Genomic DNA, 24,394 nt, shown 5'->3' on the forward strand with positions numbered 1-24,394 from the left:
CAGAAATACCGCTAACGCCACAATGTCATACGACATCTTCTTAGCATTTCAAAGGTGCTTCCCTCCTCCCAGCCTTTATCCAGGGCCTCTGATAGACCATGTTGTCCACTGCTACGCCAGCCCTTTTTAGTAATTCATGAAATTTACACTCGGGAGGTGAGAACAAGGTCTTTCGACCTCATTATAACATTTTTTCATCACCCATTCTCTGACATCTCTGAAACATGCGGCCCCCATCTCTTGGTCTAACTCTTTTCATGTGCCACCCAGCTACTTATGTGAGTAGCCATAATGTTTCAGTTCACTGCACTGCAGAGTACATGATCCTACAGAAAAACAAAAGAGTGCTCTCTTCTACTAGCATTTACATTGAACAGAACTGAAGTGCTGCTGGTTGCTCATCAAATTACAACATGACCATAATATTCTGCAGCGATGATGTGTAATACCTACTGTACATGCAGCCTGTGTCAAATATCTGGTATAAGGGGTAAATGAAAAGAAGAGCATTGGAAAACAGCTGTACCTCTGGTCAAAGTGGTGGGCGAGGGCTTCTTTGGGATTTCTGAGAAGCTGCTTCCATCCAGGCCTGAACTCTTACACTCCTTCTTCTCAGTGGCTGTTGGAGCTGAAGTATCCATGCTGCTCTCCAATTTCTGTCACAACCTGGAGAGACACCAATGCGAGATTAAATATCTGATGTTGGCTGTGACTGCGCAGTCGAATAAAGTAATGCGTTTTACATTTCAGGCAGAAAAAACAGTTTATAGGCTTATATGAGGCAACTAGAGTGAGAAATAAATAGTTATTAGTAGTGGTGACTGTCAACAGGTCTAAACAAAGAGCATCACCTCAACAGAACTAATGTGGTTGCGTTCCACAAGTAGAAAAAGAAAAGAAAAACTCACACTAACATATGTAATCATGCATCTTACAGAAAAACAGCCTTTCCAGTGTGTTGTGTGGTTCACCTGCTGACCTGATAAAGACTGACATGAAAATAATAATCTAATATTTTTGTTCATTTAAAATTGCACTTTGACTTTGAGTTAAGGGACCAGGATTAGTCGAACATGACTGCAATAACATCAGTGTAGCAACAGGAAGAAACGCTATAAAGTTGGAAAAGTTACATTATGGTGTTGGTGGATATCATGGATATGGAATAAACCAAGTAACTATGACATTTAATTGCCTGTATATTGAACAAATATGTAAGTCATCCTGTGTATATAGATATGTATATGTATGCATGTGCCTAACTACCCAGTTAACCTTGTGTTTAAAAAAAATGTAATCATGACACAAGTAGGCACATGGACACACTAGTAAAGGTTCATGGGAATTGTAGTTTTTTGCATGCTAACAAAGGAACCATTTAATTTTTTATTTTCGAGAGGCATAGCAAACCCCAGGCACATGTTTCATTTTCAAATATGTAACAGAATCTTGATCTATACTTGATCAGCACTGCCTAGTTTGACAGTTTCAAAAGTCTCCATTGGAAGCTGGGCACAAAACAGCAGCCATATGGCCACAATCTTCCTCATATTACAGAATACTTACAAAAATATGTTTATGAAAACATTTTAGGTGAGAAATAGGCCATGTGGTAACATAATCTTCATCCATATTTGATCAACACTGACTATTTTGACAGTTTGATCTGAGCTTTGTGAGGAATTTGTGTTCACTGCATTTGTTTTGGTCTGAAATGCTGATACCTGGTACTGGAATCTCCAGTAAAAGTGAATGTCACATACAGCACCTTTAAAGTTAGGATTGCTGCACAATAGTATTTCAAACTTGCATTTGAAATAATATTTAGTAGGTTTTATGCTTTTCAGCCACAAAATTATTTGTATGCCTGATATAGGTTTTAGCAAGGAATCTTGACAAAAACTGGTAATAGAGAAAATTTATATCACACCATTTTGCATCTTTACACATTTCTCAGTCCTCATTTAAACTAAATTAAGGATTTTTCAAATAACTATTTTAGAAGTACATATTATCTTTTCTGACCTGGTGAGAAAAACTGCAGTGTATTACAATGTTTAAACTGTGATTTCTCCATAGGTGTGCATGTATTTATTCTGTCAGTGTAAGTAATGTCAGGTCAGACCCTAAACACACACACACAGGTTTCTCAGTTTGATGTAATGAGTTCACAGTGGCCTTCTGTTCCAATTGTAAATGTGAGTGGCTCTTAGCGCTGAGGTTTTAGCCGCACACGCTGTGTCAATACCTCCTCATGTCTGCGTGAATGGCTCGATGACTTGGCAACGTGCCACTTGTTTGACTTGGTGGGACCTACAAGATCATCCTCCGGCAAGAACAAACACAAGCGCTGCCTCAGCCTGGAGAAGGAAGGAGAGGTCATTCCACACTCTCCCGCAGGCTTGTGGTCATCGCTTTTCCACCTGCTTTCAGACACCGGTGAGAAAATGTCTGTGCGCTTTGACAGAACGCTGAGATGACATTATGGCAGAGCCGAGCAACTGGACGCAATCGGACGGGGTGACTTCATATTTCACACGTGCAAAAGGAAAAGGACATCTTTCCATATTTGGGAAAGTGAAAAACACAACATTGTGAATGCATCTGAAAGCTTTGGGGCATCCAAATGAAGTTCTTCAGTTCAGTCCTCACACCTGTTGGCAGCTACGGGAAGTCAGTTGATTAAAACTTTACACGAACATACCAAAGAAATAATTTTGCAGCTTCAAGTCTTATAAAACAAAAGTGTTTATGACTTGACTTGTGCCCAAAGGATACAAACAACACCCAGAAACAGCAATCCGGAAATTAATTCTCACTCAAGACAGGGAAACAAATGTGATTTTTGGCTGTAAGAAAGACCACAAAAAAATTCTAAAGGATGAAAGGAACCCATTAAAAAACACACTCTTTGTAATACTGGTGTGTGAGAATATGCAAATACACAATTACTGTGCTAAGACTGATACTGTCATTGAAAGGAAAAGGTAATTCTTCAGTGATCTGGTTACCGCTACCCGAATGTGTGAAGTGCTGTTTTTGGTTTCATGTGGATATCCAACATGTCATCCTTTATTGTGAGGTGTGTGTATTAGCAGCCGTGTCTGTGACCCTTCGGAGGTGCCAGTCGCCTGTCACTGAGCCAATGTAAGCCGATTAGAGGTGGGTGACTAACAGGTTTAGGCTGCATCTGTTTCTTTTTTTTCTGGTGCCAAAATGTCCTCGAGTCTCGTCTTGGAGAACTCCGTCACTCTGACATCACCTTTGTGATAGAATTTAATGTGCTTTTTCATGGGCTTTTATCTTATTCAGAGTTGGCCAGAAAACAGGCTCTCTTTTGGTAGTGAACCCTCTTGGCCCAGATAAGATGTGCCCATGAACACACCAGCGCTCACAGCAACGGAGTTTGGCTTCCAAGCAGCCTGCCCCTTAAAAATAACTGAGAATCCTCCCCTTAACATCAGCGTCTGATGAACATCTGGCACCACATTAATAGCTGTTTCCATGCTTTTACAGCATGCCAACTATTTGCTTTCCAATTGCCTCTGAACCTCAAGCCAATATTTTGATGAAGAGAGGTTTGGGGTACATGCACCTGTAAAGGTCATTTACCCTTAAATTAAAAAATATCAGCAGGTGCAGGTTAGTGGACTGTTATAATGCTGAGCAGTATATCAGTGACGTCAACATCACTGGTTACACGTTTGCTCGTTACATGGATTTTGCAATACCGTCATTGCTAGGGCTGCGTATCATGTAAAAAATTCTGATACCAGTGCCCTTAACGTGAAACTGATACCAATACACATACACAATACACAGTTCTTCACCTGACACCTTTTCTTTCATTTTTGTGGCATCTCTGCATGCTGGCTGAACACTTGTGGTGATAGTCTGAAAAAAAAAAGCTTGACAAATAGTATGGTTTTTGTAGATCTGGGTACAAAAAGGGTTGAATGCAGGTATTGTTTGCTTGGAGAAGTTTCAGTGCTTCTTGGTATATTTCGCTTGATACCTTAAAGGTATTGAGCACTGATACACAGCCTAGTCCTTACCATGATTACCGTTTTAGCATTTTAAAACAAATGATCTTTACTGTAGGTGTGATAACATGCAGGTAGAGGCCTCTACTCAATTCACAGACCTGGAGTTTCTTCCATTAACTACTATTTTCTTTGCTACCGTGACTCTGGTAGAAGATGCACACTGTGTAACAGATGTGGAAGGTAACAGTGCCAACAAAGCGCGCCAGTTTCTCTGTTGTTTGCTGTAAGAACCAACACAAAAGCTTTCATCTGACATTACTCCCGCATCTGATTACATGAAAACCCAATGGATTAACTTTTTTTTTTTTCTACATAAATCGCCACAACAGCTGGAAAACTCTTATGTTTTTACTAATATTGTAATATTGAGGGACACAGGAGAAACTGTGTGAATATTAAGCCTCATTTGAAGCCACTTAAGTGACCAGAATAGCGGGTCGATGTGGGACATCATGTTGCTTTTTCTGGAACTTCATACTGCAACACACGTTTAGCTAGGGCTGGTAACTTTGATACTTTTATGGCACAGACAGAAATGCTTCAGTACTATCAATTATTGAAAAATGCCCTGTCATTCAATACCAAATTTCAAAACCTAAGGAGTGAATCTCATCAGCATCAGTGAGCCATTAAGCAGGGACCATACTTGTACCAAGATCTAATGAGATCTAATTCTTCTGCTGTGGGATCCCTGCCAGTGTGTCTGATGCTGCCATATATAAATGTACTGATATTAATATTCTAAGTAATAACTAAGTAAAACTGCCAGCTTTGACTCCATTTCTTAGAAAGTGGCCCCAACTTCACCCTAACACCCCCACCCACCTCCTTCCTTAATTCTGAGGAGCTGCTACATTACCCCCCCTCTACCCCGGTGTCTCCCTACAGGCCAGACCCACGTTGCCCCTGATGACAGGGAAACCCAGCTCTGACAGGCTGGTACAGGTGTCAGGAACCAAGTGGACAGATGGCAGGGGCCAAAGGCGAACAAACAACAAGGGTGCACTTCTTTTCTCATCTTCTGGTTGGCTGGGCAGCCCGTTGCGGCACGAACAGGATAAGCACCCCCACACCTCCCTTTTCCTTACCCCACCGTCTTGTGCCATGTGACCACAGGCTGGGGACTTCAGATAGCGGGGCAGGATTACCCCCTACTTACAACACACACAGCCACCACACAAACCAAGAAATCAAATGATTTTTACATTTTTACATAAATAAATCTTCCATCTTATGTCAGATTTGATAATAAGACCAGGCACAGGAAGTGGTTTTTGAAGAAGTTAAAACATTTGGGATTGAGTAGAAAGATGGCCCAGGATCGGCTTTACTGCTTGATTACCAAATGATTTCTGGGAAGTGCAGAGCAAAAGCACCCAAAATCCCAAAACAAGAATCTTACAGATTGCGGCTTTAAATGATTTATTTAGCTCATTTCAATGCAAAACTGGATTTTTTTTTCGTGGGTAAGGCTAGACTAACCATATCCGAAACCAGTTTTACAGTGAGGCTGCTTTGTTCTTGTTCCTTCCTGCCACACAGCCACAAAACTGGATGTTTTTTTCCATTGAAAAATATCTTTGCCTTTAGTGAATTATCTCACAAACACTCAAAGTGAGGTTTGGTGAAGAATCTGTGTCCATGTGTTTATTTTTTTGTGTAAGACTTCCGCTTTGACTGTTCTGGAAGTGAACACAGATGCTAAATAATATGTCTTGTATTTAATAAATTCAAGTTTCATTTGAGTCATGTGTAAATTGTTATATTTAATGATTCAGATAAAATAGGAAGCTTTTTGGGCTGGGTTAGTGCACAGGATGGCAGATATTAACGAGGGACGAGTACAGTTTACAGCAGAGATTGTACATCCTGATTTTCCTCCCCCAGCCCTCGCTCTGATCGACCATTCATGCCACTTAATCACACGAGGCACGGGAAAAAGACTGAGGTAATGGGGAAAGTCACTGTTATGTTTTCTTCTGCCAGGGTCAGTCTTAAAACCAAAAGCTGTTCAGATAATTCCACTTGTCTCCTCAGCAGAGTCACTTGTTTGTGGGGTTTTATATCGGAACAAGAATCACTTGACTGATGAATTTACGTTTCAGTTCAATAATTATCTTGCTCCATTTGCAGATTTACTTGGATTTAAAGAAGACAGCCTCCCTGTCTGGTCTTTTCTTTGAACTCGTCTTCCCCTCGCTATTAATTTACCTTCAGCCCCCACCACCTCAGACTTTTGTTATGAGACCCGGTGTGTGTTTTTCTTAGCGCCTCGATCAGTTTCAAGTGTTCCTCTCCACCACTACCGTTCAACAGCTCGCCTTTCACCAACACTGAAAGGAATGCAAACACACATCAAAAGAGGCCCTCTCATTTTGAAGATTTCCAGGCTTTGCTCTTCTTACTTTCTTCCTTCCTATCTTTCAGTCAATGTGATCCGTATGCTGGTAGGCTCTCTTTCCTGGCAGCACACACACACACACACACACACACACACACACACACACACACACACACACACACACACACACACACACACACACACATTTACACGGGTGCACACAGTGAATTCGCACACAGGCTCACCAACTGCTGTCCCTCACTCTGCTCACTTGGCAAACACAAGAGAGATAGATAGGTGAGGTCTCCTGCCCCTATGCCACCTGCAGACCTCTCTTCTCAAGTTTCTGATGGTGACACTCATGCAGGTCAACATAACAAGCACCAAAAGTCAAAATATGGTTTGTTTTACATACTTTTGTGTCCTAATCACAGACATGATGTTGACATGTTGTTTTTGAGACCTGGTGAAGATTTTTTGGGGGGTTCTGCTTATAGTATTGTCAACTGTTTTTTCTCCAGTGTGCTTCAGAGCTACCAGAGATTATTTTGCGCTGTAGTGAGACAGTACCTCAACACAGTTTCAGAAGAAAATATTTTTACATTTCTTCTTTTCATCTGTTATCTTAAATTACTTGTTACTTTGCAGATCACAGTTTTCACTTTATAACTGACAGCTAACTATAACTACCCAACAGTAGATATAAAGTATTAAAATTCCCTTGATCTTAATATTATAATATTATAATAACGCAGATTGTGTGACCCCTAGAACTTCTGATTTGCTTGCAGCGTTCTCGAGAACCACTAATCCTGTCAACTTGACACTCAACATTGCACTCCCTTGGACCTTCAGCAATACACCTGCCAAGTGTGAAGTTGATCAAACAAACAGTTCTCAAGAGATGTGAAGGACAGTCATACACACTTACATACTGACAGATTAATTTCTTAATAGTTAGATAATACTGCTACAACGCCACCTGTTGGCCAAATGGCAACAAATATGCAATGGTCACTCAGACATCATATTGAATAAGACTGTCTATCAAATAAGACTGTAATAGCACAAAGCATTCAGGATATATTACCTTTTTGTTCAATAACCGCTGTCGACAGCATTTGAGCAAGCACTGAGGGACAAAAATATGGAATAACAAAAAATCTGAAAAAGTGACTTTTTCCTGATCAGTCCATAGATGCTCTGCACAAAAATTGGAGATTACTGCTTGAAAATTGCATGAGTAGCAAAAAAATTTGGTGAAAATTCAAAATAGCATAAAATCCATTTAGGTGCAAACTAGTGTGGTTTATATGGATAGATTTGACTTATGGTTTTAAAGTTAAGGGCCATAATGTACTTTTTGTTGTAAATACACCACCAACTGGCAGACTTGAAACTGTTTGCCATCCAGTTAATGCACTGCTGTGGCTTTTAACCCGTTCTGAAGATGCATCCTATGTGGGCAAAAGGTTAAACACAATGATACAATGAGGAAGAATGCTGGAAACGTCACATCTAATTTACAGGTGGACAGGTGTGAGAGTGTCCACACAGGCTTCTTCTTTCTCTGTGCCTCGGTTGCACCTTCACTATACCAAGATTCAGAGAGCTCCTCACATAATTCAGACAAAATACAGCTGTTTTTTTCCCTCTCATGGCCAGCCCTAACCACCTTGGCCGGGCCCTCTGCGACAGTTTCATGAGAAACCTTTAATTTAACTTCCCAAATGTTCTCTCCATGGGAGCTCTATTCACTAACCAAATACTTCCGTCCTTACACAACACAGCTCATTTTAGACCTAGCTTTACAGCAAAATCTAGAAATATTTGTGCACTTTTAAACAATGTAACTATCTAAGCAAACAGACTTAAACACTTCCCAGTATATGAGTCTAGAAGTGACAGGAGTACCAAGTGCCCCACTAACTCCATGTTAACTCATGCTGCACACTTTATCTCTGAGCAGCTTCAAGGCAGCACAACACAGGTGTTATCCACAAACGTTTTAACCTGCAACAACTCCGTCAACTCCTTTCACTGCTAAAATAAATTGTTTCATCAAGTATTCCTCTGAGCGGTGAGCTGCAGTTCGAGTCCTCCCTCTCATGTTAATCTCTACTTTGTGACCAGTCTGAGCCAGGAGTCACTTGGCAGTTAACTGCAGCTGGTGGATTCTTAACTGACGTGACACACATGCACGCGCACACACACACAAGCACACAAAAACACACACAGACAAAGCATGTCATGGACGTTCTGAACAAGGACCTAATTTTGGAATAAGCTAGGTGTTCAAAACAAAAGCCTCCAACAGTAACAGGAGCTTACAAGGGGGCTCTGAGGTACCTTGGATTTTCAAAATAAAAGATCCTAAAGGCTTCATTGCATGCTGAAAGCTTTCAAAATAAAAATCTCACTAACTTTTTTGTTTATACACACACATACAGACACACACACACACACACACACACACAGAAACACACACAGACAAAGCATGTCATGGATGACTTTTTTTCTATACACACACACTCAAACATACATACTACCTCATCCCCTTCCAGCACATGGCAGTGCTTACTTGCTTACACCATGTCATCCCCTTCCCATTATTCCAACTCCTAACCCAGGATTTCCACCGCGCCTGGTGGAAATTACCAGTAATACTACTGCAGCTGCTCCTTCATACAGGTAAAGCAATACAGTCCACCTATAGTCTGGCTTTTCTTGCAATGGAGTTCAGCTCCCGGCTCCATTCAGCAATACTGCTCAGCTCTGTCAGCTATTCAGCCGCCAGCATTCACACCACAATTTCCCAAGAAATTGCATTCTTTAGTTTTAAGCCACATTCGAAAATTTTCACCTTTGGTTTACCACATTTAAAGGCATATTCCTGCCAGCTTCCTTCCTTTTCATTTAAATGTTTTAACTTCTTGATTTCTGGATTTTTTTGGTCAGGGATAAAGAGAAGAAATATTAACAGGCGTCTTGGGTCACAGTGAGGTGAAACAAAACTCAGAGGATCTTACAAGAGCTCTGCTCTAATCACTTTAAAATCAGTGTAACGCAGCTGGTTACAAACCAAGATCCTATATTAGACTACTTAATCCTGTGCATTCTTGGTACTCCATTCAAGTTTATACTGTGGGATAAAATTGGTGTGCAGTGTCTTTTCACCTTCATATGTCGTATTTAATGTTATTGCACCCATACATTGGGCTTATTCCAAGAAGTTTACCAAGTACACTTGTATCTTTGGATTTGCCTGACAAAAAATACAGTTTTAGCTTAAGCAATATATCTTTAAAACAACTACAATAAGTATTTATTAACTTAACATTTTAATAACAATGGATCAAATGATTAAGTGCAATGTGAAAGGTGTCGCTCATAGAAACAAACTCCAGAGAATTATCACCCTCGTGCGGAGTTCCTTTTAGATCCAAGGAGCGTTTTCGCATCTTTCAGCTAACTGTTTTGGTTTTATGACCCACAAGTTTACTTTAATCCCACAGTCTCATTTTCAGCCCCAGCAGGCAGCTGTTTTCAGTGAAACAACTCTTAAAACCCACTGCTCATGTACCAAATGGCAGACAATGTTCGCAACTAGCTGATGAATGTAGAGGAGCATTTAGCAGCTTAAGAGCCAAACATTCTCCTCAGAAGTTAGTGATAGTTTGAAAACAAAACAACTAAAACAAGTATTGATTGTATGCTTAAAAAGTTCATGCAATTGGTGACAACATACCATGTTGTGTTTACAGCTTGTTTCCACTGCCATCAAAAAAATGACTTATTGCAGGCTTGAAGACCTTTAGTGAAAAATACTAAATTCTTCAGTGCAAGGAAAGAAAATTTGATGCCTTCTTATGTTCAAAAAGTTCTAAAATGTAAAAATCCTGCAAAATTTGCATGGTATCATCACAAAGCAATGCTTTTGTTGACAGATGATACACTTGCAATAGAGGGCAGGTTTCAAAGAGATCTCTGGGAAAAGACAAGTTTGGACTAGGACAGGGCACATTCTCCATGGGTGAATCACTTGTCTTTGGAGAAATGTCTCCCTGTGAGGATTTGACACTCAGGTCTAGAAGGTCATGAAGTTGATTGTGAGAGGTCTGACAGCAACACATTAGCCATTAGTCTGATTCAGAGGTTGAAACAACATCACTACAGGGTGCCACACATGTATAGAGTCAGGTCACTCAAGCGGGGAACGTGAGTAATGCCACAATATGCTTTCTCAAACCAAGGTTCGGGTTTTCTAGGTGGGTCTTTTAAGTGCTTCAGTTGGCTGAGCAACTAAAGGAAATAAGAAAGTAAGGGAAATTTAACCTGTGTTATTTTCAAGTGATTTAGCATATTGACCTAAACCGAGATTGCTCATATCAATCCTGTTTTTTAATCATGTAGTCACGTAAATTAGGGCTTTTTAACAAAGATTTTCTCCACCACATTCCAGATTTTTATTAATCCCCTGTCCAATCCAAACCATTAGAATCTACAGACTGCACATGGGGACTCAAATCCCTGACCAAAACCCAACCACCCAGTGGACTGTAGAAGATAGAGAGTAATGAGCAGCTAACAACTGATGTAATATAAAAGGCATCTAAAACAGCAGAGAAAAGCCCCGTGGATGAGTTCTTACCCCACCCCTGAACCTGACCTTTCCTGCTAGTAAAGGCAATATCCTGTGGTTGATCTCTTCGTCTCCCTCAACCAACAGAAAACAGATGTGGAGCTCATGGCCTACACAGTCCCGGGCTGGGAGGAATCTACACGGATGCAATTTGGGTTTTTTGTCTTCAGAGAATCAAATAACTACAGTGAATGAGCACGCACTGATGCAAGGCTGTAGAATAAACTTACAAATGAGGAGATTTCAGACAGGTGTATGGGTACAGGAGGAGGTGTGAACAGTTGGTTAAAAAAATTAATTGATTAATTAAGCATAAAAAAAAAGGATAATGACTTTGATGATAAGTTAGGTCTATTTTTGAGTTCAGTTATTGAGCAACAAGACTGAATCTAAAGCCATGCAAGATCCTGATGGGAGTATGCTACAGGCTAAGCTAAATTGTACTGTTAGCATGGGAAAATGCTCACAATAGCAATGCTACTTGCCAGGTAGCATATGTTAAGCATGGTCACCATCTTCATTTACATCTCAGGTTGCTAATATTGGCTAATTACCACTAAACAACTATCATATCTGAAAGATGATATTACTCTTACATGGCTGTACACAAGCATATCTATGATGCTATGCTTATCCATAGCAATGGGTAAAGTTAATGTTAGCATGAGATAATGCAATTTCTCCATTGTGGGACTAAGAAACGACTTATAAAAATTATTCTAATCATATCTGAAACTCAGGGGAATGCTATTATATATTATTATAATATTATATTATTATCATAATCTAGAAACATGAAAATCGTGCTCATGGTGGGACTAGAGAAAATTTCAGGGAATTTCCGAAGTCAGTGGGCTTTAAACTCTGGTAACCATGACGCTGTGTGCAAAATTTTATGGCAAATACATCCAGTAATTCTTCACTATTAGTTGATTATTACAGTCTGGAACCAAGTGGAGTAGAGCTATGTGGTTAACGTAGCTAAATATGCTAAATGTGAGCATTTGCTGTTTTTCTCAGACTTAAATGTAAACTGAAAAACAAGCTATATGTGAGCTTTGCTTTGTGAAGGTTTGAGGTGCATTTTCTACTATTTTCAAACATTTAATATTCCGAACTATCTGAAATTTAAAGGTATAATCTGCAACATTTTCCTAAAAAAACAAGTATATACTCAGATTACATAATAACTTTCAATCATCATTTATGACTGACTAGAAGTGTGTGGTAGTGACTGAATCTGCAGAGACTGTCCTCTGCATTCAATTTCTCAGTTTTTCTCATTGTTTTGCTGTGCTTGGGACGTTTCACCAACCTAAAACATTGGTATCTGACATCCTGATGCGTTTACGAATGGCTTGGACAAATTCTGTGGACTTTACCAGGCAGATTCCATGATAATTAGAGGCCAATGTTATTGGCCCAGTTCGGCTGTAATGATCTACATTGGTATTGGATATATGTTGTATGATATTCTCTCACCGAACATGATCCAGATTATTATTTATTTTTATATGTGATCCTTTTTCTTAAAAGCTGTTTTATTGGTGTTATTTGTAATTATTAAAAAAAAAAAAAACTAGTAATACTATGTAATTAGTATTAATATTAATACTACTAATACCCCAAAATCCAGTATTGATCAAGCCCTATTGATAACAACAGTAGAGGACAAACAGTCCTGAGTTGAAACTGTAGTGTTTTTATTGCTGACATATCACAGCTGAATTAACATAGAAGTGACCCTGTAAGCACGTAATGGAGGTGTGTGTGTGTGTGTGTGTGTGTGTGTGTCTGTGTGTGTGTGTGTGTGTGTGTGTAAAACTCACAGCTGTCACCAGTGCCACATTGCACACTGCTGTGTTGAGCCTGCTTCCTCTCTAAAGCATTTGGACTGGGTCATTCATCCTAAATGTGTTGTTAGCACTCACTCCCGACTGCTTCAGCTGTCAATTACCTCAGCAACTACTTAGGCGTAGTGTGTGTGTGTGTGTGTGTGTGTGTGTGTGTGTGTGTGTGTGTGTGTGTGTGTTTGTGTGTGTTCCTGTGCAGAACCACAGTGGATATACCTACAAGCCAGAGTATAAAGATTTGGCCAAATCAAAGTTGGCATTTCCTACACTCAGGTTTCACTGTGGTGCAACTTCCACATTGTTGCGGTGAGTTCAGCGCTCCAGGAGTAGTGCTTATGATGGTTGACAGTCTGTGTCTGTGGTCGTACGTCGCTGGCTTATACGAGTCAGCTGCTGCTATGCCCAATCACATCTCAGGCCTTTAGTGACAGGAGGGGGACTTCCCTTGAGGTCTGGGGGGATGTCAGTATATGTGTGTGTTAGTGTTGGCCTGTAAGCTGTCAGTAGCAGCTGTCAGAGCATGTAACCAGGTGAGATCTTGTGGTAACTAAATACCTTTGAAAATGCATGTTTTGTTTTTTTTCTGCATTTTTGTCTTCACTAAGCTGCCATTTTTCTCATCCCGGCAGATACATTTTGAAACACCAGCCTGCTCAGATAGGTTTACGGCTATGAAGCAGTAAAGTTAGGAAGACGACAATCTGCCACCTCTAACCCTCTAGAATTAACGCTGGGGTTAACCCACTCTGTGATCACTCATTTTAAATGTCAGCATAACTGATCACACTATGCAGGTGTTATCATTAACCTGCATTTCTGTTCATTTTGTGATACACATCACCATGAGGTCATAAAACTGAGGTTTGAACAACATCTGAGTGCAGCAGCGTGGGAAATATAGTTCACCTAGTTTACAGCCCAAGATTGGTCATATTAAAACAAATTAATGGCAATCATAACAGAGATGGGTTTTCCTTTTGGGGGGGCCATATTTAGGACATTATTATTATTAAATATTATTATGCAGTAATTTAATTGATTGATCAAGTATTAACTGATCATTAAATTAATCTCCAAATATCTTGATAATTGCTTCATCAGTTAAAGTAATTTTTTAAAGTAAAAAAAAGTCAAACTTCTGTGATTTCAGCTTCTTAAATGTGAATGTCTTTACTCTTTTATGACAGTGAACTGAATACCCTTGGGTTGTGAACGAAACAAGACATTTAGGACATCAGCTTGGTCTTTGGGAAACACTGAGTGACATATTTTTTTTTTACCATTATCTGACATTTTGTAAAGCAAAGTGACAATGAGCATAATTGTCAGTTGAAACTGTATAGTGAATAGCACCATTTAAATTGTATTTATTTAACATATTAATAAATTATTTAATTTAATGTAACACTTTTCTAAACATTTTCTTTCTGTTGTGGCAATCTGAATCACACATCAGGGTGCTGCTAACTGCCTTTAATTGTAAAAAACAGCAGTGCGCCCCTTTAATTGTATGTTCTAATACAGCTGGTTTTGGTGGTCTTAAGCAGAAACATGTGGCTTGAGGTAATATTATGAAATCAATCAGCAGCTGCATTAAAACCACTTCTACATACAAGGATCAGATAAATGTTTAGCATGCACCTTTCAACCTGCAGTTCTGTACTTAACTTTCCCTCATTGCTAGAAAACATATGAACAGCGTTCCTCAATGAGAGTAAGAACGACATGTCTGTAGATTTTCTGCTGTCTTCACCATCTTTTGTCCCTGGAATGCTTTGCTACGCTATGACCACCTGTTGACACCACTGAGTTCACTCTGAGAGCAGCCTGACATCACCGAGTCTTGCACGTGAAACAGCCGAGTGAAGATGGCCCTGCACGTAACTAAACTCATCCCACTTTCTCTCTGATGAGCTGATTACAAAACATGAGCAAACCATCAGTTTGGCCCCCAGCCAGAGATGGAGAAGAAAGAGAGAGATGATGATGGCAGCAGCAGACATGTTGTGATGTAGGAGGAAGGAGGCGGAGGAGGAGGGGGAAGGTCGTGGAGCTTGTTGCTAAAGACAACCACATGTCTCTATATCCAAGCTCAGCTCTGATTCTCTGTCTCTCGTCTCCAGCTTCTATCTGAGAGGAGACAGTGGCCTGGCACGGAGTCAGCGCGATTTGAATCTAATATCTCCCGTCATATGGAAACATAAGAAAGAAAAGGAGCCCAACCGCCCTGCCCTTGAGGCTGCGTCCACTTTATAGCTATGGGAGGGCCTATAGCGTAAATCATAACTTACAAACTCCTCGCCCTCTCCCCTCCCCTCAACACAAACCCCAAAGTTGGAAACACAAACACATCCCACTCCCCTCTCCTCCCTCTTTCTCTGTATGTTGTTGTCAGTGGCCTCTGCGCAGACCCCAGTCCCTGCCTCTGCATCAGATTAGGGCCTGCGGCAAACATCGCAGACAATACGCCATTGTCTGTGAGTCTGTGTCAGTCTATCTCAATAGCTTGCAGTCACACAGAACAGCCTGTTTGGTGTTTGATGAGGAAGTGATAATGACACAGTGAAGGGAAATCTCCACTAACAGCTGATCATCTTTTTACGACAGCCAGCCAGGATGTAATTTAGCAGAGGATGGAGTGAGGAAAGCTCTCAGCTCACACAAAAACTATTTAGATGAAGACACAGCACTTCAAGTAAGAGGAAAAATCTGTAAACTGTCCCTTTAAACTGCAGAAGAAGCAGCAGCACGAGACCTTAGCTGGCTCTGGTATCTCCAAAAGGGAGGAAGGCTTCAACAGATTGGCTTCTATATACAGAGAACTGTGTGTGTGATGCATGATGTGTCATCAGCAGCACAGTTCACAGATCTTCCCATCACCTCTTCACACACTCCCCAACTCACACACTGACTCATCGGAAACCCAATTTCCCAAAAGCGTTTCGGCAGTAACATCATCATTGTCCATCGGCTCACAAAGGAACAATGGTGGTCGTAGATCGGGGGTCTTCTGGGGAAACCCTGCCCAGGTCACGGGGGGTCAGTTCATTTGTAGGAGGGGGGGGGGGGGTGGTGCAGCTAATTTCATTATCTCCACACAAGATAAACTCTCTGCACAATGGAGAGTGACAGCTTGTTTCTTTTTTTTTTTTTTTTTTAAATCCAACACTTTGAACCTTTTTATTTGTCTTCACCTCTCTTAAGGTGGTGGTTAACTTACTGTTGTTTGTTGTTTTAAATCTGAAAGGCCACTGAAATGTACCAGAAACAGAAGGACAGTTGGTGCAAATTGTGTCCATTTTCCTCTTTGTACTGAATGAACACGCAGTGAAACCAGGGCTGCAACTGCAAATGATTATTTTCATTGTTGACTAATCTGGTGATTATTTTCTCCATTAATCAATCAGTCAAAATGTCAGAAAATGGTCAATATCTGTTTCCCAAAGTCCAAGATAATGTCCTCAAATGTCTTGTTTTGCCCACAACCCAAAGATCTTTAGTTTACTGTCATAGAACAGAAACAAAACTAGAAAATATTCACAAGCAACTGGATCATTTAGATTTTTTAAAATTAAACAATTACTTAAAACAATGAATCGATTTTCAAAATAGTTGGCAATTAATCTAATTATTGAGTCATAACAGATTAATTGTTACATCTCTAAATGAAATCACAACTTTTGAACTGCAGTGGATTAGTCAATTAATCATCTAGTCAAACAACAGGAATTTAATCAGCAACATTTTTGATAATTAATTAATTTTAGAGAAAAATATTTTATAATTTGATTCTCCAGTTCAGCTTCTCAAAAATATATGATCGCTGGTTTTCTTTAGTTTAGTTCATGTTTCTTACGTTTCACAGACTAAACAACAACCATTCATTGAGAAATAATTGACGCATGAATCAATGAATGAAAATACTATGAAGGGTAACTGTTAGTTTCATTCATATACAAGTTATTCTTTTGTTAGTATGAATAAACAAAAAAGAAGAAGAAAGGAAAGGAGAAAGATGAGGAAATAAAAAATAGATCTTACTTAAACACCAACAGAAAAAAACAGTTTTGAGAATTTCTATGAAGTAAAAGGAGCAAATATTTGTCTCAAATGTGATATTATGATTGATTTTCTTTGAGTTTTGGCTTTTATAACTGTTTTTTACTCTTCAAGTAATCATCATAGGTTGGATCATTACTGGCTGGCCAGAACATTTCAGTCATTTGAGGGACTAATGCAAGTGTACGTAACATCTCCCAGCTGAGACTGTAGAAGGAGAGGAGGACGGAGGTAGGGGTGTAAGAAAATATAGAAAATATTCAGATATTATGTTTTCCTGATGTGTGTATTGACTCTCAGGGGGGAGGGTGTCACGAATATATCAGCAATGACCACTTGATGGGCTGACAGTAGCAGGTTGGACAGTTTTAATATATCAGCCAACGTTCCACCAAACTGCAGCCACCAATTGTATCACCACACAGAGGAAAGTGCGCATCTAGTCATGGACAAGAGGCTCATGCTTGTGACAACGTGGATATAAACATTAACAGCGTCCTCCTCAGCTCAGTCTCTCATGAGTAAATGAACACTTACCTCTGCATGGATTTTCAAACCACATCCATTATCTCCAAAACTCTGCAACTTACAGCAAAACTATCTAGATGGGGAAAAAAAGATTACGGGGAGAAGGAAGAATATGCCCTTGTTGATTTTGGGGTGAACTGTCCCTTTAAGAATGGCAGAGTCGCGGGCGTAGGAAGAGGGTTGTTAGACCTTGTTGCGTGACTTGGAAATACAGTTTTCCTGAGACATGATTTCCGCTGCAATTGGAAAGCGCCTCCAAAGATTGGTGAGGTCAATGTGTCTGCAGTGAGCTCGTCAGTCATTTAACTGTCCACACATTAAAGTAGCTTGTGAAATGCACATCAGATGCGTTTTTAGAAGCCAGACGGTGTGAGCGTGTTCCTCTGACGGCAGTGGTACAATCCAGCGTGACCTCACTTTCTGTTCTGGGATTCGAGTGCCCACTCATAGCTGCTCTAGTGTAAAGAGGTGGAGGCAGGAGGGGGTGAAATGTTCAACCCCCCCCCTCCACTCCGCAACCCAGATATGATGTGAGCCTATTTAACCTCACACACTTGAGGGAGAATGAACAGGACGCCTGGAGGGGAGTGGAACAAGGAGGCGTTAAAACAAGCGGGGATTGTCCTGTGCCGTCCTCATGCCAAAAGCAAAGGAGACGGGATTCAGTGAAGGGCTCTACAGCTGAATGTAAGCGGCCATCTCTTCTCCCTCCATCTGAAGTGCAGGCTGACTGTGAAGGATGGCGGTGGCATCGCTCAACACATAGCTGCCTTTTTACAGCCCCCTAAATGGCCATTAAAGTCTCATCAATTCATCCCCGGACATGAGTCAGTTTCAGCCCGCCTCTGTGGGCTGCAGGCCTCACAGAGCAAAGAGGACACCGTGACAGCCTGTCCCACTCTGATCCCTGATGATAGACGAATATTTATTAGCATTAATTATTGTTTGTTAAAGTCAATTATTGAGTAAAAGTATCAAACATTTGTCACTTACAGTTTTTATTATTCTGCTTTGCTAAATTTCTTAATATTTTAATTTGAATACCACTGTGTATTTAATTGTCAGACAAAATGAATAAATTTTAAACACTGCATTACAGATTACTACAATTAGTAAATTAGCTGATCAGTCAATCATCAGAAAATTAACAATTTTGACACATCATAATCAAAAATGCAGAGAAGACACTTTGAGTCTCTCGATTTTATATGATTTGCAATTAAATATTTATAAGTTTTGGACTTCTAGTTGGGAAAACAATTAACTGTGAAAACAATACCAGGGAAACTTTGAACCCCTGTTTTCTGACATCTAATATGTTAATGAGATTTGGGGGAATTGTTGATTGTCATTTTAAAAATCAAACAATGAATAAAAATAATATTTACATGAATCAAATTGATTTTTAAAGAAAATAATCATTATTTACCATCAAATATGACCAGTAAGAAAGCTTATCACTATACATAATGAGTTCAATGTCACTCAAAACACATTTCTAAGTGATGTGTTTAAGAATTGTACGGGATTGTGTTTTTCTTAAAAGTAAAGAGACTGACACACCAAAAGTTTCAAGACCTTGTGATATTTCCTGATACTGATATTACCACGCAGGAGGGCTGGGTGATATGGACAAAATCACGCATCACAGTATGTTTGACCAAATGCCTCGACATCAATAACACGATGATTTTGACTGAGAAAACTAAGTGGGTAAAAGCAAATAACATTACAGCAAGAACAGTCTGATAAGTTCAGGAAATTTTTACTGTGATACAGCCTTTAAAACCAGGAAGAGATAAATCTTATGCCATACATCCAAAATCCAGAGTGATATCTTGTCTCATACCATGATATCGACATTGTATTGATATACTGCCCAGCCCTGTTGTCCAGTGTTTCCAGAACTTAGGGTTGGGACACAAAAAGAGTTGCCAGAGAGTAGATGGAGTAAAAATGCAAACCACATTTTCTCAAACAGCGACAGGCAGTGCAGAATCAGAAACAATCAGACAAAACTGCAAGGCCGTGGTGAATTCACAGGGATTGGTTTGGTATTTTTCGTTAATTGCTTGGATCACAAAGAGATGCTTAGTTCTACATCAAGCCAGAAGACACGTTGCAGCAAACCTTTGAGGCACTTGTTTGTTTCAGACTGAAAAACCCCTTGCTGTACATACGCCCCCAGCTACCTCAATTCTCTGCTTTGTATACAGTCACTCAGTTATGGGAAAAGTCGGAAATCAACTACCTGGAGGTTGGTCCACCAAAACAACAGTTCATCACAAGATAGCTTTTATCAAACACACTGATGACAAGACTTGAGAATAAATGTGTACCAGTGATAAGACTTTCTATTTGTTGTATATTGTAGAAACCTGACTAAGCTTATCACGATAGTGAAGTTTCATATCAATCAGTATTGATAATTATTGATCCTGTAGGCTGTGACTAATAATATATCGTACACTCCGAAGGGTGTGAGCTGCTGAGGTGATAAATGAAGTTGAATACCTCTGTCAATATCGTGACAATGACTACAAAATGTTAACTCAGTGAGATCTTCTGATTAATAATTATCAGTAATGTGGGTATGATGACTTCGGGGTAAAGGCATATAATAGATCAGCTAGAACAGTGTGATATAAGTTCAAAAAAATTACATCACTTTAGACTTATGCAGCCTTTAAAACCAGGAAAAGACAACACGTATGCCATAACACAATATAAGAACACTCTCACTGATTCACACGTTCCTATAGAACAAAAATAACGCAAATGTTATACAGTGGATTAGCATTTTATTTTTTTTATGTTCAGCAGCATTTAAAGGGATAATTCACCCAAAAAATGGAAATTTGGTTATCTACTCACCCTCATGCTGATTGAAGGTCAGGTTTAGTTTTTTAGTCAACAAGGAAAACAGGGTTGCAGAATCCTCCAAACTATTTAAGTGAATGGTGACCAGTTTTTAAATATAAAATAACAAAACAAAATGCCTCCATACTGCTCATCTGGTGTAATACAAGCCTCCTACAGTCCCGACATGCCGCTCACTTGCGTGCACAACCAGCTCAGATGGTGAGCATGTACACATGAATGTGGCTTCAAGTTAAGGATCTACAGTGAAGATTTAAGCTAAAAAAACATGGTGTAAATGACATCTTTAAAATCAAGTTGGCATGTTGGGGCTTTAGGAGACCTGAATTTCACCAGACGAGCAGTATGGAGGCATTTTATGTTTTTATTCTGTCGCTATCTTTTGTTTGAAAACTAAATTGTTTGGGAAATTCTGCAAGACTGTTTTCCTGTAAAACAGGAAAACCACTGTTTTGTGGACTAAAAAACTAAACTTGGCCTTTAATTGACATGAGGGTGAGTAGAAAATGACTGAATTTTCATTTTTGTGTGAACTATCCCCTTTAGTAAAGTAAGAGGAAAAAAGACTTGGGGTTCTTTTTTATTGCAAGACACTTTCACATTCATTATGTTGTCTGTTTAAAGCCCCCTCTAGACAGAAAGCATCTCAGGCACGTTCTTGTAAATTTAAGATCTAAAACATTTCGACCTCGATTCTTAAGGAGAAAAATCGTGATTCACATTTTAGCAAGAATCATGCAACCCTAATCATAATATAATATTGATATATTGCTATATTGATAAGTTCTAACTCTTCCCTGCAGCATGTTTAGCAGCAGCTCGGAGGTTTGCACAGTGCTTAAGAGAAGAGGCAGCAACTCCCCTTCATCCCCAGCCACTAAATTCCAGCGCAAACATTTTTCAACCGAACCACCAAGGCCTCAGAGGCACCACCCCACGCCCCACCTACCCACCTACCTACCGCATCCCCACGCACGCACTGAGGGCTACAGTCTGAGGTGACAGGCGGCTGAATGGCTTCATCGGTACAGTACAGTGTCTGAAGCCATTCTCTGTCTTTTTTCCCCAACTTTTGAGTTTACTCAGCAGGAGTGGGTGGTTGTGGTGGAGGAGGGTGGTGCTGGTGGTGGGGTGCTCTGCCCCCCCCCCCCTCCCCTTCTCCTCAGAGTCACTCAGACTTCACCCTCTTCACCCTCTCCTCCAACCCTCCTCTCTGTCCCTGTACGCTAGACTTCATCGGTATTTGCTTTCAAAAAAAGCTGCACCCCCTCGTCCTCCTCCCCCTCTCCCACCCTCTCCTCCTCCTCCTCCTCCTCCTTAGTCTATACCCCTCCAACACACAACACACACTCCTTTTCCAGTATTTGGTTCATTAAATTTTCTGCGGACTTCCAGAAAAAAAAGGAGCCAGATCAATAAAGTGGGGCCTGTGTGCATGTGTGTGTATGTGTGTGTGAAAACGGGGCTACAGCAGCGTACAGGGGCCGGGGCTGTGGAGATGAAAGTGACATGGCCACTATGGGTCTCTGAACGCTGCAGAGCGGAGCCCCTGAACTGAGGCTGAATGAGCTGAATAGGCTCATCCATTCTTTACTCCTTTCACTCTCCGTAGGCCCTAACTGTTGGAACTCTTCATTCCTCACAATGGCCAAATGCACTAAAACTTTTTGCTTTTTTTCTCATGCAAATCACCTCAGCCCTGACTGGGGCTTGTTATCATGTGAGGCGGAAAACACACATGCATGCACTCTCACTCGATTAAAGATCACACATATTGTTATCATTTAAAAATTTTTTATAGCTCTTAAACTTTTCTAGGTCTCATCAGCATGCAAAAAAATGTCATCCAAGCAGGGCGCCCGTTTGATTTTGTGAATTATTTGGAAAAAGCCTTAAGAAAACCAGCTTCTTTTCAGTTATATGTAGGCCAAAACAACCAAAAGAAAAAAAAGTGGGGCTCATAAGTGCACGCATGAGTTTGGAGATCATTAGCAGTGCCTGTTAGATAGGGGTAAAAGCCAACAGCAAATATAGCTGCTTAAGGGCCCCACAAAGGCGTCAAGTGTTTGTTGACTGCTCAGGCTGGAGAGCAAACAGTAAACTTTGAATCTTTCAACAATAAGTACACATCTCCCACAGTCCTGTCACAGCCACTCATGTGTCCATGCTGCTACTGCTGATGTTTGTTTCTCTGCTTTGTAGCATTAGGAGATTAAAAAACTACAGTTAGGAAAGCATGTGGGTGATTGTTTTAGTAGTTTTTTATACAAGGAAAAATAATCGAAAGTGTTACACGTCATGTTGACATGTGTTTAAATGTTAAAGTTGCATTTAAAGCTTTTTTATTGGATTTTTACGTGAGATTTACGCGTAAAAACAGCTTGTCTTTGCAGGCTCGAGTGGGAAACACTACAATAGTTTATGTTGAACTGTTAAAAGTTCTGTGGAGGCTTTGGCGCCGAGCATTCTGATCGCATCTCTTCCCATATGGATCAAGTTGCAGGAGAAAAATTTTTTGGATTCCTGTGTCAGATAAGTTCAAAGTGCAAATGAGATGTGAAGCTGCCCTGAGCCTCATCTGCCGCTGACACGCAAGGAGACAGAAAAAGAGAGAGGAGAGGAAAGGAAAGGAAAGGAGGAGAAACCAAGCAGTAAAACACTCTGAGGAACCCTGAAGTGTGAACACAAGAGCTGAAACACAAAGAAGCAAAAAAAAATTCAAGCGACTGCTCCCAAACCCGCTGCTGTCAGCATCCCCACAAAGTTTCCGTCCTTACCTTTCGCTGCGTCTCTTTTCACTTCCACACCCGGAGCCTCTCTCTCCACTCTCTCTTTTTTTTTTGTCCGAGGAAAACTTTGCCTGGAGTCTGATTCCCGTAAACTAGTACCGAGCTGGCACCGTCGAACGCACAACAGCGCGCAAACCGACGAGAAACTCCATGAACCGAGTTGAGAAAAGTTTGGAGACACTCAAAGTTTGCACGGCATTTGTCCCGGAGAGCGACTCAGAGCGGAGCACAAGTCGAGTGGAACTTTTTCTTACAATCCATCTTCTCCGAGAGGTGCTGCGCTCTGCTCTGCGCGCTTTTCAGCAAACTAACATGATGCGTAAAAGCGCTCTTTGTTTCTTTCTTTTCTCGACTTTACGCGTAAAAAGTTTGGAACTGAAGGCGGCTCGGCTTCACTCGGCGGTCGTGGTAGAGACATGCGGTGGTGTTGAGATCTTCAGGCTGCTGCTGATCTGTTTTCAATCCGACCCCCCTTCTTTCTTTCTCCTTCCCCCCCCTCCACCATCTCCTCCTCTCTCTCTCACTCCCCTCGCTCCCTGGTGAGTTGGGCCATTTGCTGCACCAGATGGGCCGGGCTAACTCTATCCAGCAGTTGTAGACGGGGGGAAAAGTTAGATAAAGTTTCATTTATGCTTCGATTTTTCACGGGCTTTACAGTTAAGAATGTCCATCCGAGCCAGTTTTGTCCGGGCTTTACAACTCACTTGAAACACACACCGGTACATCACTTGAAATACTGTTTTGTATATTTTTTGTGCTTTTTTTTTTAATGTCACACTTACTTTGAATATGTACTTTTTTGTTGTGGTGGTGGTTTTGTTTCGTTTTTTGTTCTCTTCACACTTGCTTTGGCAATGTAAATGTCTGTTTCCAGTGCCAATAAAGCTCTTGTTAATTGAATTGAAATTGTATTACTGGTAACACATTATACCAGGGGTCTCAAAGTTACATTGGTTGGGGGCCACTGATGGTATTATAATCCCGTAGAGGGGCCACTTCAATGTTCAAGTACTGCAAGAAACTACAATATTTCTGAAAATTCACTAGTGTTTTTATTCCTAACATACTGCCATCAGCCTTAGGGAGACTTCACCCAAACATCAAATATAGATATTTTTCCTCTGACCTGTAGTTCTGTTTATCTATCTCGATAGTTTTGTTCAACAGCAGTGTGTCTTTCCTCAAGATAATCCACACACCTTGTTTGTGAGCAGTTTCATAAAAAAATGAGTAAAACAGTAGTTCCTACATACTGC

At 40.5% G+C, this 24,394-nt stretch overlaps 1 protein-coding gene across 1 annotated transcript in view; it reads right to left on the reverse strand.

Moving 5' to 3' along the window:
• Nucleotides 1-23,847, reverse strand: part of gli2a (GLI family zinc finger 2a) — a 106,357-nt gene extending 82,510 nt beyond the window's left edge. Inside the window, exons 1-2 of the mRNA XM_084724527.1 lie at nucleotides 23,127-23,847; nucleotides 527-666 (exon numbers count right to left, since the gene is read on the reverse strand). Of these exons, the coding sequence (XP_084580653.1) occupies nucleotides 527-641 (115 nt within the window). The 5' untranslated portion in view covers nucleotides 642-666; nucleotides 23,127-23,847. The remainder of the gene's footprint in view (nucleotides 1-526; nucleotides 667-23,126) is intronic.
• Between the last annotated feature and the right edge of the window lie 547 nt (nucleotides 23,848-24,394).

This window comes from Lutjanus erythropterus, chromosome 8, assembly GCF_056507025.1.
Source record: "Lutjanus erythropterus isolate fLutEry1 chromosome 8, fLutEry1.hap2, whole genome shotgun sequence".
Lineage (NCBI taxonomy): Eukaryota > Metazoa > Chordata > Actinopteri > Lutjaniformes > Lutjanidae > Lutjanus > Lutjanus erythropterus.